Source organism: Tachyglossus aculeatus, chromosome X2 (assembly GCF_015852505.1).
Source record: "Tachyglossus aculeatus isolate mTacAcu1 chromosome X2, mTacAcu1.pri, whole genome shotgun sequence".
Classification (NCBI taxonomy): domain Eukaryota; kingdom Metazoa; phylum Chordata; class Mammalia; order Monotremata; family Tachyglossidae; genus Tachyglossus; species Tachyglossus aculeatus.
Window position 1 is genome coordinate 1,375,520 of NC_052100.1, and position 15,070 is coordinate 1,390,589.

Here is a 15,070-nt window from a genome sequence, read left to right on the forward strand (position 1 = left end):
ATACTCTATGGTACTCCCCTAATCCCATAAATCTGTTATGTATTTATGTTAGTATCTGTCTCCCCCCTCTAGACAGTAAGCTCATTGTGGGCAGGGAATGTGTCTATTTATTGTATTTATTGTACTGTCCCAAGTGCTTAGAACAGTGCTCTGCACTGTAAACTGTTTACTGTAAACTCCTTGAGATTAGGGATCGTTTCTACTAACTCTAATGTACTCTCCCAAACCCTCAGTACAGTGCTCTACATACAGTGGATACATACAGTAGACTGAACAACGTGAGGGCAGAGAAGATGCTACTAACTATATGGTATTGTACTTTTCCAAGTGTTTAGTACAGTGCTTTCCACACAGTAGACTAAGCATCTTGAGGGCAGAGAATCATCAATCAATTAATCAATCAGTTGCATTAATTGAGTGCCTACTGGGTGCAGAATAATAATAATAATAATAATAATAATAATAATAATAACAATAATAATGGCATTTGTTAAGCACTTACCATGTGCAAAGCACTGTTCTAAGTGCTGGGGAGATACAATGGGATCAAGTTGTCCCACATGGGGCTGACAGTCTTAATCCTCATTTTACAGATGAGGTAACTGAGGCTCAGAGAAGTTAAGTGACTTGTCCAAGGTCACACAGCAGACATGTGGCAGAGCCGGGATTTGAACCCATGACCTCTGACTCCAAAGCCCGTGCTCTTTCCACTGAGCCACGCTGCTTCTCAACAAACCTTAGAACACTGTACTAAATGCAGTGTACAATATAACAATATAATAGACACCTTCCCTGTCCACAATAAGCTTACAGTCTAGAGGGGGAGACAGACATTAACGTAAGTGAAAAAATTACAGATATGTATGAAAGTGCTGTGGGGCTGGGGCCAGGGGTGGGGGTGGGATGAATAAAGGAAGCAAGACAGGGCAACACAGAAGAAAGTGGAAGAAAAGGAAAAGGGATTAGTCAGAGAAGGCCTCTTGGAGAAGATGTGCCTTCAGTAAGGTTTTGAAGGGGCGTATAATGTCTACTAACTCTACTGTATTGCACTCTCCCAAGCCCTTAGTACACTGCTCCACACACAGTAAGTGCTCACAAAATGCTGTTGATGGATTGATTGCTATGCTCACGAATGATCCCGGCTAACCATCCCAAACCCAGCCATTACAGATTAGCGTTGGAGCCCCATGTTGGGGGATTAAAGCGGGAAGTACCTTTGCTCTCTGCAAGACTTTCCCTTTGCTGGCGGCTGCAATGGACGGCCTCCTCTTCCTCAGCTCGGAAGCACAGTTGACCGGGACTGCTGGTTCACTGGAGCCGCAGCTGGGCTTGCTCCCGGCATCCTGGAGAGGGAAAACTCAATCAGCCGGCAACACTGCCTCTCCTGGCTCCAGAACCCTCCAGGGGTCCAGAGACGGGACGGGGAAGCTCTGACCTGTCAGTCCACCCGGAGGTGCTAACCAGTGTTCCTGGGCCAGGACAAGGGAGGGCTCTGATCAGCGTTACTCTTCTCCACGACCAGTGGCTGCTAATAACAATATTAATAATTGTGGTATTTGTTAAGCAGCGTGGCTCAGTGGAAAGAGCCCGGGTTTGGGACTCAGAGGTCATAGGTTCTAATCCCGGCTCCCCAACTTGTCTGCTGTGTGACCTTGGGCAAGTCACTTAACTTCTCTGAGCCTCAGTTACCTCATCTGTAAAATGAGGATCAAGACTGTGAGCCCCACCTGGGACAATGTGATCACCTTGTATCCCCTCAGCGCTGAGAACAGTGCTTTGCACATAGTAAGTGCTTAACAAATGCAATTATTATTATTATTATTACTACTATGTACCCGTCAAAGTACTAAGCACTGGGGTGGATCCAGGCAAATTTGATTGGACACAATTGGGGTTCTAATCCCGGCTGCCACTTGTCTGCTGTGTGACCTTGGGCAACTCATCCATTCAGTTGTATTTACTGAGTGTTTACTGTGTACAAAGCACTGTGTACTAGGTCACTTAACTTCTCTGTGCCTCGGTTCCCTCATCTCGAAAATGGGGATTAAGACTGTGAGCCCCATGTGGGGCAGGGACTGTGTCCAACCTGATTTGCTTGTATCCACCCCAGTGCTTAGTATAGTGTCTGACACATTGTGTTTAACAAATACCAAAATTATTATTATTATTATCATTTTCCCAGTGTCAGACCATTACGGGGAATCAATCAGTGCTGCCCCACTCAAATACCAGGGGAAGCAAACCCGCATCCCTCTGCCAGTCGTCCGGGAGATGTCAAACCCCTGTCCCCCAACATGGATCCCTGAGAACCGAGTCAGCTCAGATGAGAAGCCGTGTGGCCTAGTGGAAAAAGTCCGAGCCTGGGAGTCAAAGGACCTGGCTTCTAATCCCGGCTCTGCCCCTTGTCCAGCTGAGTGACCTTGGGCAAGTCACTTGGCTTCTTTGTGCCTCATTCATTCATTCATTCAATCGTATTTATTGAGCACTTACTGTGTGCAGAGCACTGTACTAAGCTCTTGGGAAGTACAAGTTGGCAAAATATGGAGACAGTCCCTACCCAACAGCGGGCTCACAGTCTAGAAGGGGGAGACAGACAACAGTTACCTCATCTCTAAAATGGGAATTAAGGCCGTGAGCCCTATGTAGGACAGGGACTGTGCCCAACTCGATTATCTTGTATCTACCACCCAGCAGATAGTACAGTGCCTGGCACATAGTGCTTACCAAATACCATTAAAAAATGAATAATCACGGGGGAACGTGCTCTCTGCTCTGCCACTGCGGGGTGGGGTTGGGGAGGGACTGTGGGGTGGGGGGTTGCTTACCGAGCTCTTGGCCTTCCCGGTGACCGCCAGGCCCAGGGCGGGGCCTCCGGCCAGGCTCTGCTTGAGGCTTTCCTTGACGGCGGTCAGCCGCAGTTCCAGGTCGATGCGTCTCTCCTCCCGCTCCCGACATTCGGCCTCCAACGCCGCCGCCCGCTGCTCCAACGTTTCCAGCCTCTTCCCTGTAAGGCAGAGGGTGAAGGGTGGGAGGCGAGCTCAGTGTCCCAACTGGTGGTGGGGGACGGGGGTGACCTCCGAGCAGCACAGCACAGATGCCAGCACCCAGCAGGTTCCCAAAACAGCAGTCTGCCCACAGGGGTGCCCAACATAATGCTCTGCATACAGGGGCCACACAATATAGCCCTCTGCACACAAGGGATGTCCAGTACAGTGCTCTGTGCCCAAAGGCCCAGTATGGTGCTCCGCATACAGGTGGCACCCAAATTGTACTTTCCACTTAGTACAGTGCTCTGCACACAGTAAGTGCTCAATCAATATGATTGAATGAATGAATATAAAGTTCTGCACCCTCCAAGTCCACAGTACAGTGCTCTGTACACAGGGGTCACCCAGTACAGCTTTTTGCATCCAGCAGGTCCCCGGGACAACATTCTGCCCACGGGAGGTGACCAGTACGGCACTCTGCACCAAGCAGGACCGCGATACAAAGCTCATCACCCTGAATGCGCTCAGCCCACCTTGGTGAGGTCACCGAGCAAGGGGGTTGAACTGCAGGCATTTACCGGGAGCTCGGCACCAGAAATCAGGATGGGGACGGGGTACCTGAGCTGGTCTTCATGGCCTCCTTCACCTCCCGCTTCTCCCTCCGCAGCGACCCCAGTTCATCCCGGATCGATCGCTTCTCCCCTTCCAGCTTCTCCTTCTCCACCAGGAAGCGGCGAGCGTCCTCCTCGGCCCGGTTCTTGCCGTAACGATACTGCTGAGCGCCTGACATAAGGGCCCAAAAATGTTACAGAATGGCACTGGGCCACGGGCAGAACTGGCATCCCCGGGGGAGGCAGTCAGGGCCGGGACTCAGGAGACTGGGTTTCGGGGCTTTCCTCTGCCCCTGGCCTGCTGAGAGGCCTTGGGGGAGTCACAGACCCTATCTGGCTTCTGTTTCCTCCTCTGTAAAATGGGGACAACAGTCCCCAGGCCTCCCTAGCTCACAGGGATGATGGGAAGACAAAATGAGATCATGACAAATGAACGAAGCCTTTTGGGGAAAATAACGGCACCAGATAAACCTAAGGTATAATAGATGTAGGGACGAGCGTCCATGTTGTGTCACTGGGAGAGTCAGAGATGGAAAGGAGAGAGTCAAGTGTGTAGGAGGGTCTGTGCTGGGTCTCTGGGGAGAGTTAGGAATGGAGAGGGGACAGTTAGGGTTGTGGGATGGTCTGTGCTGGGTCACTCGGGGAAAGGAATGGAAAGGGGAGAAATGGGGTGGAGAGGGGAGAGTCAGGAATGGAGAGGGGGAGAGTCAGGGATGGAGAGAGGTGAGTCAGTGATATTGATGGTCTGTGCTGGGTCACTGGGGGAAAGGAATGGAAAGGGGAGAAATGGGGTGGAGAGAGGAGAGTTAGGAATGGAGAGGGGAGAGTCAGGGTTGGAGAGAGGTGAGTCAGTAATAGTGATGGGCTGGGCCGGGTCATTGGGGGAAAATCAAGGATGTTGATAGTCTGGGCTAGGTCACTTCCAGGTGGTATATGTGGCCCAGCCATACCCTCAGGTTGGGGTGGGGGACTTTGGGGCCACCGGACTGGGAAGGACTTGAAGGTTCTTTGTGGGAGGGGGAGACGCGACCGGGTCCCGGCAACCTACTGGAAGCATGACGTTTGACCTTGACCTGGGGATCCACCCGGCGTGACTTCTCACTGCAGGAGGAGGCGTGTCTCTTCACCTGGGCCCCTGCTGGGCGCTGCGGGTCCTCCGCCTGGGGAGGGGGGCCAAGGAGGGGAGGGACAGCCATTCAGCCCCTGGACAGACACTGAACCCCTCAACCCTCAACGGGGGTTCTCTTCCCTCCAGAACTGGCCCGGAGCCTTGAGGATGGAGCCCATCACCTGGCAACAGGACCTCCGGTTGCTAGGAGACCCAAGCTGGGGACCAAGATGAAGCATTGGGGACATCCTCTGGGAAGGGAAACTCCGGGTGGAGGAGTTCGGGTAGGGGGTGGGAGGGAGGGGGACAAGGAGAGGGTTATCTCCTCAGGAGGGAGAGGTCCTGGCTGGCCACAAACCTGCAGTTTCTCATAGGGAACTTCATCATAGACTCGGGGTTCAACCCACCTATCCGGGCAGGAGCTGGCAAACCTGGGGGAAAGAATGTATGCGGATGAAGGGCACATCGTGTAAGCATAAGCAAGTCACAACTTCACTGGGCCTCAGTTTTCTGATCTGTAAAATGGGGACTCAATGCCTCTTCTCCCTCCTACTTAGATTGGGTGCCCCATGTCATGGCGTAGTGCATAGAGCAAAGGCCTGTGTGTCAGAAGATCATGGGTTTTAATCCCAGCTCCACCACTTGTCTGCTGTGTGACCTTGGGCAAGACACTTAACTTCTCTGGGCCTCAGTTTGCTCATCTATAAAATTGGGCTCGAGGCTGTGAGCTTCATGTGGGACAGGGACTATGTCCAACCCAATTTGTTTATATCCACCCCTGCACTTAGTACACTGCCTGGCACATAGTAAGCACTTAAATACCGTGATTATGTTGCGGGCAGGAATGTGTCTGTTTGTTGTCATATTGTACTCTCCCAAGCACCTAGTACAATGCTTTGCACACAGTAGGCGCTCAATAAATACAATTGGCTGAATGAATGAATTATTATTATTATTATGTGGGACAGGGACTGTTATCTTATATTTACCCCATTACCTTGTATCTACCCCGATTATTTTGTATCTATCTCGGTGCTAAGTACAGTGCCTGCCACATAATAAGCACTTAACAATTACCACAATTATTATTATCATTAATTATTATCTGTAGCCTGTTAGAGACCCCATTTCCTCCTCACCCATCTTTCCCCATCCTGCTTCTATGCACCCCCCTGGCCAGGGCCCTGTGGGGGGCTTCTATGCTTAGGATATCCCATCAGACGAGCCTCTCACACTCTCCCACCCCTCCGAACATGGCCCGAACGGGACCTCCCCCTCCCACCCCGGATCCCCGGGAGAGGCAAGGGGTCCTCACAGGAAGGAGTGGCGGCTGGCAGTGACGATGCTGGCTAGGGTCTCCACATCCACGTAGTCGTAGTGCAGGGCCTCGGGGGTCTCCGGGGAGCCCGTCGCTACCAGCAGCAGCCCCAGCCAGCGGCCCATGTCCTCTGAGCTGTTTGCCTGGTTCAGAATAATCATCGTCAACATCATCATCATCACCGAGAAGCAGCGTGGCGCAGTGGAAAGAGCATGGGCTTTGGAGTTAGAGGTCGTGGGTTCAAATCCCGGCTCCGCCACTTGTCAGCTGTGTGACTTTGGGCAAGTCACTTCACTTCTCTGGGCCTCAATTCTCTCTCATCTGTAAAATGGGGATTCAGACTGTGAGCCCCCTGTGGGACAACCTCATCACCTTGTAACCTCCCCAGTGCTTAGAACAGTGCTTTGCACACAGTAAGGGCTTAATAAATGCTATTATTATTATTATTATTGTTATTATGTGCCAGGCACTGTTCTAAGTGCCAGGGGTGATACAAGATAATCGGGTTGGACGCAGTCCCTGTCCCACATAGGGCTCACAGTCTTAATCCCCATTTTACAAATGAGAGAACTGAGGCCCAGAGAATTTAAGTGATCTAGTACACAGCACTTCGCACACAGTAAGGGCTCAGTAAATATGATTGAATGAGGGGGAGAAGACCCTTTCCCAGTCAACCATACAGGTAGATGGCCATGGGACTGGGGGGGCGGGGGGGCGTCAGAGGAGGTTGTGGGGATGGTGCGACAGTACCCATCACCGCTGCTGCAGCTCTACAGGCCTTCCCACTTGTCCCATCCCCCTAATAATAACAATAATAATAATAATAATAATAATGATAGTATTTGTTAAGTGCTTACTATGTGCAAAGCACAATTCTAAGCACTGGGGAGGTTACAAAGTGATCAGGTTGTCCCACCGGGGGCTCACAGTTTTAATCCCCATTTTCCAGATGAGGTAACTGAGGCCCAGAGAAGTTAAGTGACTTTCCCAAAGTCACACAGCTGACAGTTGGTGGAGCCAGGATTTGAATCCATGACCTCTGACTCCAAAGCCTGGGCTCTTTCCACTGAGCCACACTGCTTCTCCAAGAGCCCCCACCCGAGGGTCCACCCCACCCATTGGCGGGCAGCGCCCAGCTCATCCCGGCCCCAGCCCCGGGCCTCCCACCTCCAGCACGGCGAGCTCCCGCTGGCCACGGAGGATGCGGAAGGCAAACGGATGCTGGTGGCCGAAGCCCGGGGCGAGCCGGCAGCCGCGCAGATCCAGGGTGTCCAGGGGGCTCCGCAGGTCCGCCCGGTCCTTGTGCACGAAGAGGGTGTGAGCTTGGATGCGGCACCAGCGCTCCCGCCAGCACTGACGGGACAGCACGCGCAGGGAGCCTGCGGGGAGGGCCCGCCGCCTAGTCAGCCCCCGAGTGCCCGCCCACACTGGGCCAAACGCTGTGCTTGGAGCTGGGGGGCACTCTGGATCATCGGGTCTTGGCCCACGCCGGGCTCACAGGCTAAGAGGGAGGTGGGGTAAGGATCTGGTCCTCCTTGTACAGAGGGGAAACTGAGCATGGAAGGGGACACATTGGCATGGAGAGGAGAGAAGCGTGGACAGGAGAAATGAGGACCAGAGGGGGACACAGAGGGGCAGAGAGGGAGGCTGAGGTGCAGAGAGAGAGACTGAGGCACAGAGAGACTGAGGCACGGAGAGGGAGACTGAGGCACTGAAGGAGAGACTGAAGTGCCAAAGGAGAGACTGAGACACAGAGAGAGAGACTGAGACACAGAGAGGGAGACTGAGGAACTGAAGAGGAGATTGAGCTGCTGAGGGGGAAACAGAGAAGCAGAGAGGGTGACTCCATCCTCGCACCAGTTCTCCCTCCACCGTCCTCCGGTCTGGACCAGTCACCCTTCCCCCGGGCATCCTCTTGCCCAGTTCCCTGCCTCACCAGGGTCTCCCCCTTGTCTTGTTTACCCCCCGCCCCCCGACTCCCCTTCTTAGCTATCCCCTGGGGCCCCTTTCCTAGTCTCCCTTCCCCCCGTCTGGGTCCCCCAGACCCACCGCAGCCCAGCAGGTCCTCCTCCGCGGATGAGGTGTGCGTGCCTTCTGCCGGCGGCTTCTTCTTGGAGAAGCTGATGATGCGGTTGATCTTTCTTCCCGCAGCCCTACTCACCGACCCCTTCAGCTCTGCCAGACCGCTCTTCTTCCCCCTGGCTGCGGGAATGGGCCGGGCGGGGGATACGCGGGTGAGGATGGGGGGGTCCCGGCGGTGGGGGGGCAGGGAGAGAGCAGGAAGGACCCCCCCCCCCCACCCCATTACCCCTCCTGGCCAGGAGCCGCCCCCTAAATTGGCAAATCTGTCGAAGCCCACCTGATACAATAATAAGAATAATTATATTTGTTAAAGTGCTTACTATGTGCCAAGCACTATTTTAAGTGGTGGTATAATAATAATTATGGCATTTGTTAAGCACTTACTATGTGCCAAGCACTGTTCTAAGTGCTGGGGTAGATATCAGGTAATCTGGTTGTCCCATGAGGGGCTCACAGTTTTACCTCATCTGTAAAACGGGGATTAAGACTGTGAGCCCCCCGTGGGAACAACATGATCACCTTGTAACCTCCCCAGTGCTTAGAATAGTGCTTGGCACATAGTAAGTGCTTTAATAAATGTCATTATTATTATTATTATTATTAATCCCCATTTTACAAATGAGGTAACTGAGGCATAGAGAAGTTGTGACTTGCCCAGCTGGCAAATGGCGGAGTCAGAATTAGAACCGTGCTCTTTCCAGTAAGCCACAGTGCTTTTCTAAGAGTGTGTCCTTGGGGACCCCCGGTGTCACCCCCTCGCTCCAGAGCCTTTGCGTCCCCCAACAACACTCCCAGCCCCAGCCGCTGCTAACACTGTTGCTGCGTCCGAGCCTCGGGCCTCGGCAGTGGAGGGAAGCCAGACTCCGGACACAGAGGCGCCCAGCACACCTGGACCAGATGGAAGCTGGACTTGGGGGGGGACAAGGACCATCCCGGCAGCTTCACACCAGGCTCCCTGGACTCCTGGGCTGTGGTAGCAGCCCCGCAGCGGCTGATGAGCCTAGGATGAGTTGGGGGTCTCACCGTGCTCTCCCGTCTCTCTCCAGCTGACTGGGGAACAGCCATCCCCTACACCGACGCTGTCTGAATCCGAGGTCTGTCTCTCCTGGGAGAGCCGCTGCCATGAGGGAGACACAGATCCAGCCAATCACCCCGTTTCTCCTCCTTCCCTCTGAACCCCATGACCCCATCGCACGACCTGACCCCCATCCCTTTGACCACCCCATCCCCACGACCTCTGACCCCCACCCATCCCCCCACCTCTGACCCAAATACCCTTGACAACCCCCCACCCCTAGGAGCCTGTCCCCACCCCCATGACCACCCTCTTACCTCCTTGACCACCCCTCCCGCATGCCCCCTGATGCTTCCTGCCCCCCTTCCTTCACGCCTGGCTTAGGGGCCGGTGCCCACCCTCTCCTGGTCATCACCACGTTGCCCAACTGGACGAGATTGGGGTAGAGCTGACCAGACCAGGAGCTCTGCTGTTCCCTCCTCTCCCCTTGCTGCTAGGCTGCTGTTCCTGCCCACCAATGCCAGCTTGTACCCCCTGAGCCGCTGAGATTGACTTTGGCATCCCACGTTTGGGGGCTGGGGGTGGTGGTGCCTGGCATGGCCTGGAGGGGGGTGCAGTTGTACCTTGTCTGCATCCAGCCTGCAGGGCAGCAGTGGGGACGAAGGCGACTCGGACCCCCCGGCTCCTCCAGGGCTGCTCACTTCCCTGATCACCTGCAGGGGACAGGGCAGGGGGCTTCGGGTCAGAGAAGAGATGCCCCCACCTCTTTCCCGGGAGCTGGACGGGGGCACAGGGCAAAAAGGGGCTTGGGGAGCAGCCATGCCATGCCATCCAGTCCATGGCAGTATTTCTCCTCCTCCTCCTCCTTTGCCCGAGTCGGGGACAGAGACTGCCCCAGGACAGGTGAGGACTTGGCTTCCCCAGAAGGATCTGGAAGTGGAAAGGTGACGTGGGAAGATCAGCTCAGCATCACTAATGCTGTACCAGGTGCCCGCTGTTGGCAGAGCGCTAGACTGGGCACCCACCATGGGCAGATCACTAGACTGGGTGCTCATCATGGGCAGAGCGCTGGGTTGGGCATCCAACTTGGGCAGAGCGCTGGACTGGGTGCCCACCACGCGTGGAGCACTGGACTGGGTGGCCAGGATGGGAAGAGCACTAGAATGGGTGCCCACTGTGGGCAGAGTGCTGGATTGGCATTTGGGAACAAATGCTGGAGTTCAAAGATGTCACCCACAGCCTCAAGGAGTTACCAATCCAGACCCTCTTTGATGGCTCCACTCTGGCCGTGGACACCCCAGCCCAGGGCTCCGGAGTGGACGGTACCTTGAGCCACTCGTCGGCCTGCTCCTTGCTCTGCACGGCGAGGACCAGGGCCTCAGCGCCTGGCGGGGAGAAGCGAAGTTCATGCCTCTTGCGGCGCCCATCCTTGGGGACGTAGAGGACATTGCAGGTGCCCAGAGCCAGCTCCAGGTGCGGCCGGCGGTCCTTGGAGCTCTTGTAACACTGGGCGGAGAGAGAGAGCACCCCACCGGGCTAGACAGGAGGTCCCAGAGGGGCTGGGACTTCCCAGGGAGAAGATCAGAACAGGGCGCCCGCCGGATTCTGATTCAGTGGTACCAGCAGACTGGAAGGAATTGTCTGCTGGTTGTCTTCTTGGACACCTGCCTTTGGGGACCATCCCAAACCCGACTCTCCCACATTGACCCTGAACAGACCACCACTCCCCAACCAACACCCCTCTCATCTCTCCACCCTGACTGTCCCCCAGTGACAGCATGGACCATATTACATAGCTGACTCTCCCCAGTGACCCAGCAGGACCTTACTCTCTCCTAGTGACCCAGCATAGGCCAGCCAACACCCCTGACTCTCCCTTCTCCATTCCTGAATCCCCCAGTCTCTCCCTCCCAGACCCCTACCCCTGGGCTCCTCCCTTCTCCCTTCTTACCATCAGCTTGTCTTCCCTGATGACAGCCAGCTGCCTGGCCCACTGCCCAAAGCGCTTTTTCCGCAGCAGGAAGGCACATATCCTGCTGTCCTTCACCAGGTGCAGGGAGGCCTCCTCTGACGGCCACTGGTGGGCTGGCTGCCGACCCTTGTCCTCCTCCTCCTCGTCATCGTACGATTCGTAGGAGCTGCTCATCGCGTCCGAGTCATTGTCTACAGGGGACAGTCACTCACTGACAGGCCCCTCGTCTGTCTGGTGCTTCCAATCGTTCTAACCCCCCAAGCCCACCCCACCTTGGTCTCAATCATTTCTGGCCTTCTGCCCTTTCCTCAGATAAGGAGGCTGAGGCCCAGAGAGGTTAAATCCTCCACCCCAGGTCTCACAGCAGGTAAGAGGCAGAGCTGGGTCTAGAGCACTCTTCTCTAGCCTCCCAGTCCAGTGTTCTGTCCACTAGATAAGCAGCATGGCCTAGTGGAAAGAGCCCAGGCCTGGGAATCACAGGACCTGACTTCTTACCCCAGCTCTGCCACTTGCCTGCTGTGTGCCTTTGGACAAGTCACTTAACATCTCTGGGCCTCAGTTTCCTCATCTGCAAAATGGGAATTCTAAACCTGCTTTCCCTCCCCTTTTGACTGTGAGCCTCATGTTGAACAGGGACTGTGTCCAACCTGATTATTTTGTATCAACTCCAGAGCTCAGTGCAGTGCTAGGCACACAGTAAGCACTTAATAAACAGCACAATTATTATTGTCCTCCTAATCGTTGTTGTCTCTCCTGGAACTTACACGAGCTTTTCGGCTCCCCATTCATCTGGGTTCCCGGGTAGTTGCTGTCTGCATCTTCATAGTATCCATCCTCGAGCGAGTTGGGGGGGCTCATGCCATCTGCAGGGAAGTCCTAGTCAGCAGAACCCAGAGGGGATGCAGAGCAAGAACCCAGAGAGGGACTCGGAGGGGTGGTGAGGGAGACCCCAGAATGGGGACACAGAGGGGGGGATTCAGAGTGGGACCCAGGAAAGGATGCAGAGGAGGGACGCAGAGTGGGGACTCAGAGCGGGGACATAGAGGGAAACAGAGCAGGACTTAGCAAGGAGGCCCAGACTCTCATCTCATCCTCCATGCCCAGCATGCTGGACAGCCTGGGACAAGTCAATCAGTGGTATTTACTGAGAGCTTAATGTGTCCAGAGGATGTGCTAAGGGCTTAGGAGAGTACCAACAGAGTTGGTAGACATATTCTCTGTCCCCAAGGCTCTCCATCTCTGGGCCCCGGTCACCTCGTTTTGTAAAAAGGGGATAGGGCCCCCCACTTACTCTGGGCAGTGATGTACTCGGGAGCTTTGCCGGGGCCCAGCGGGAGGGCTTCCTCATAGTAGTCTTCGGGTGGGGGCGTCGTGGGGAGGGGCGGTGGGGGCTCCCGGGACACCTACATGGAAGGAGAGGGGTTTGGAAATCTCTTGAGGCAAGTCAGAGGCCCCCGGCTGACCCACGGGACACGGAGGTCAGTGCTGACGACCAGCCCAGCTCTCCAAATTGGTCCAGGATTGAAATCCATCACCCACAGCTTCCTCTCAGGGGAAAGGGATTAGCAGAGGAGGAGATGGCTCAGCTCATAATTATAAGACCAGTTGAGAAGCAGGGTGGTCTAGTGGAAAGAACATGGTCCTAGAAGTAGGAGGACATGAGTTCCAATTCTGGCTCTGCCAACTGCCTATTGTGTGATCTTGGGCAAGTCAATACTATTATTATTATTATATTATAATAATAATTATTACGGTATTTGTTAAGCATTTACTACGTGCCAAACAGTGTACTAAGTGCTCTGGGCCTCTCTTCTCCCTCTTATTTAAATTGTGGGCCCCATGCAGGACAGGGACTGTGTCCAACCTAATTAACTTGTATCTATCTCATCACTTGGAACCGTGTTAGACACATAGTAAGTGCTTAACAAATACCATAAAAGAAAGTAATAACTGTGACATCTGTTAAATGCTTACCATGTGTCAAGCACTGTACTAAATGCTGGGGTAGATATACCCTAAGTAGATCAGACCCAATCCCTGACCCACAGTTTAACCAGGAGAGAGATCAGGCATTTAATCCCCATTTTACCTATGAGGAAACTGTGGCACAAGGATGTGACTCGCCCAGGGTTATATGTGGAAGGCAAGGGGGGAGCTAGGATTAGAACCCAGGTCTCCTGACCCCCAGTCCTGTGCTCTTTCAACTAAGTCACACTGCCTCCCAGAACCGATTACAAAGCCCCCGCACCAGGCAGTAGTTTGGGGTTAAGCAATATGGTCTCATGGACAGAGCAATTATCATTATCATTGTAAAGTGCATTTCAAAGCCCACCCCAAGTCCCCTTCCAGCCCAAGCTCGGCCACCCTGACCTTACCTGGTAATGAGCACCCATAACCGTGATGCATCTGTGGACTCAGAATTATGGACACAGAGCATTTCCAGGCCAGTGCCATTCCCGGAATGTTGTTCAGCACGGGCTTTCTTCCAGCTAACCCCACCTGGGGACAGCCAGCCCAGGAGGACAGGGAGATGGACTGACAGGAGGTAATAGCCAGTCCAGCGTCAGACTTACATTTCTGAGCTCATGGCTCTTTGCTGACTCGGAGTTCGTTTCTTCGCCGTCATCTTCGGGCGTGTCCCGGAGATCTCCCAGGTCACAGTCTGGAAGGAGTCGAGATCTCTCACATGTGAGGTCCAGACCCTCCCCCTGCATCTTTCCCACCCCAGTCACTCCTACTAACACTGGTCTCCAGTGGATCAAGGTAGATTCAGCTCCCAGAGTACAGGGAACAAGTCTACCATCTCTCTCATATTGTACCCTCCCAAGCACTCAGTACAGTGCCCTGCACTCAATAGGTGCTCAGTAAGTATCTCTAATGATGATGATGGGGGAGAGTAAAGGGCCCTCCCCTATTTCCCACCTCCCTTCTCTCCCTTCCCCACCTCTTCACCCCTGCTCCTGAGAGCCAAGAAATCACAGAAACAGCACTATGGGCAGAGTGCTGCACTGGATGTTTGCTGCATGTGAGTGCTATACTAAGCACTTGGGAGAGTACAATAGATTTAGAAGACTCTACCCTCAAGGAGCCAAACAGGGGTGACCATTTCTCACTCAAGTCCTCGGTCTCAGGTTCTGTAAGGTTGACATGTCAGGGCTAGCGCTCACGGAAGCTTGATCTGGGCATGTCAGGAGTGTGCCCACCTGTTGTAGGAGCTGGGCGGGCGGGCAATGAAATGTCCCCGCATCCTCTAGGATGTGCAAGTTGGGATGGAGCTATGTCCCTGGCCTTCCTACAAAGTCCCAATGTGCAGGCGGGGGGCTATTATTAGTTTATCACGGCCAAGAATTATGGTCGCCATAGCTCTGATCCATGGTTTAATGCTCGATGCTGTTTGAGGGGTTCCATTACCAAACTCGTCAAACAGGGACTCCACGAAGCTGGGGCCATTGTGCAGGTCTGCAGTGTTCAGGTACAGATGAGCGCTCTCCTTCCCTGGGACCGGGTGTGGGGAGAGAGACATCGTCACTTCTGAGCTGGTTCACTGACTCCCTGCCCATATCTGAGCTGGTTCACTGACTCCCTGCCCATCCTCCCCTGGCCCCCATAGCCCCCCGCCCTGGCTGACCCTCGCCTTGGCTTCCTCCCCAGGTCAACGGCCGGAGGAGGACTGTTGACCCCCGTGAGCTGGGCAGCCGGGGATGATGGCCGGCAGGGGAAGTAGAGGCTGAGGGAGAGGGCTGGAGGCCAGACGAAGGCAGGAAGAGGAGAGGGGCCTGCTCCCCCACCAACCCCCCCCCCCGCCCCGCTTCAGCCCACTCCTGGCCCCGGGGGAGCGGAAGCAGCTGTCCGCACACGCAAGTCCTGGGAAAGGGCAGAAGACACTGGCCACAGAGGCGACCCCGGGACACAGCAGGGAGGGCTTCTCCCCTTCAGAAGGTACCCCCTTCTCCAGATATCCCCCTTGAGAAGCAGCA

The 15,070-nt window shown here is 54.6% G+C and overlaps 1 protein-coding gene across 1 annotated transcript in view; it reads right to left on the reverse strand.

Moving 5' to 3' along the window:
• The window catches only part of AFAP1L1 (actin filament associated protein 1 like 1), a 32,055-nt gene that overhangs the window by 456 nt on the left and 16,529 nt on the right, over positions 1 to 15,070 (reverse strand). Inside the window, exons 3-18 of the mRNA XM_038771085.1 lie at positions 14,505 to 14,588; positions 13,667 to 13,755; positions 12,385 to 12,496; positions 11,858 to 11,956; positions 11,073 to 11,284; positions 10,448 to 10,627; positions 9,745 to 9,834; positions 9,130 to 9,223; positions 8,074 to 8,226; positions 7,192 to 7,403; positions 6,022 to 6,167; positions 5,065 to 5,137; positions 4,647 to 4,758; positions 3,606 to 3,770; positions 2,826 to 3,004; positions 1,215 to 1,343 (exon numbers count right to left, since the gene is read on the reverse strand). Of these exons, the coding sequence (XP_038627013.1) occupies positions 1,215 to 1,343; positions 2,826 to 3,004; positions 3,606 to 3,770; positions 4,647 to 4,758; positions 5,065 to 5,137; positions 6,022 to 6,167; positions 7,192 to 7,403; positions 8,074 to 8,226; positions 9,130 to 9,223; positions 9,745 to 9,834; positions 10,448 to 10,627; positions 11,073 to 11,284; positions 11,858 to 11,956; positions 12,385 to 12,496; positions 13,667 to 13,755; positions 14,505 to 14,588 (2,129 nt within the window). The remainder of the gene's footprint in view (positions 1 to 1,214; positions 1,344 to 2,825; positions 3,005 to 3,605; positions 3,771 to 4,646; positions 4,759 to 5,064; positions 5,138 to 6,021; positions 6,168 to 7,191; positions 7,404 to 8,073; positions 8,227 to 9,129; positions 9,224 to 9,744; positions 9,835 to 10,447; positions 10,628 to 11,072; positions 11,285 to 11,857; positions 11,957 to 12,384; positions 12,497 to 13,666; positions 13,756 to 14,504; positions 14,589 to 15,070) is intronic.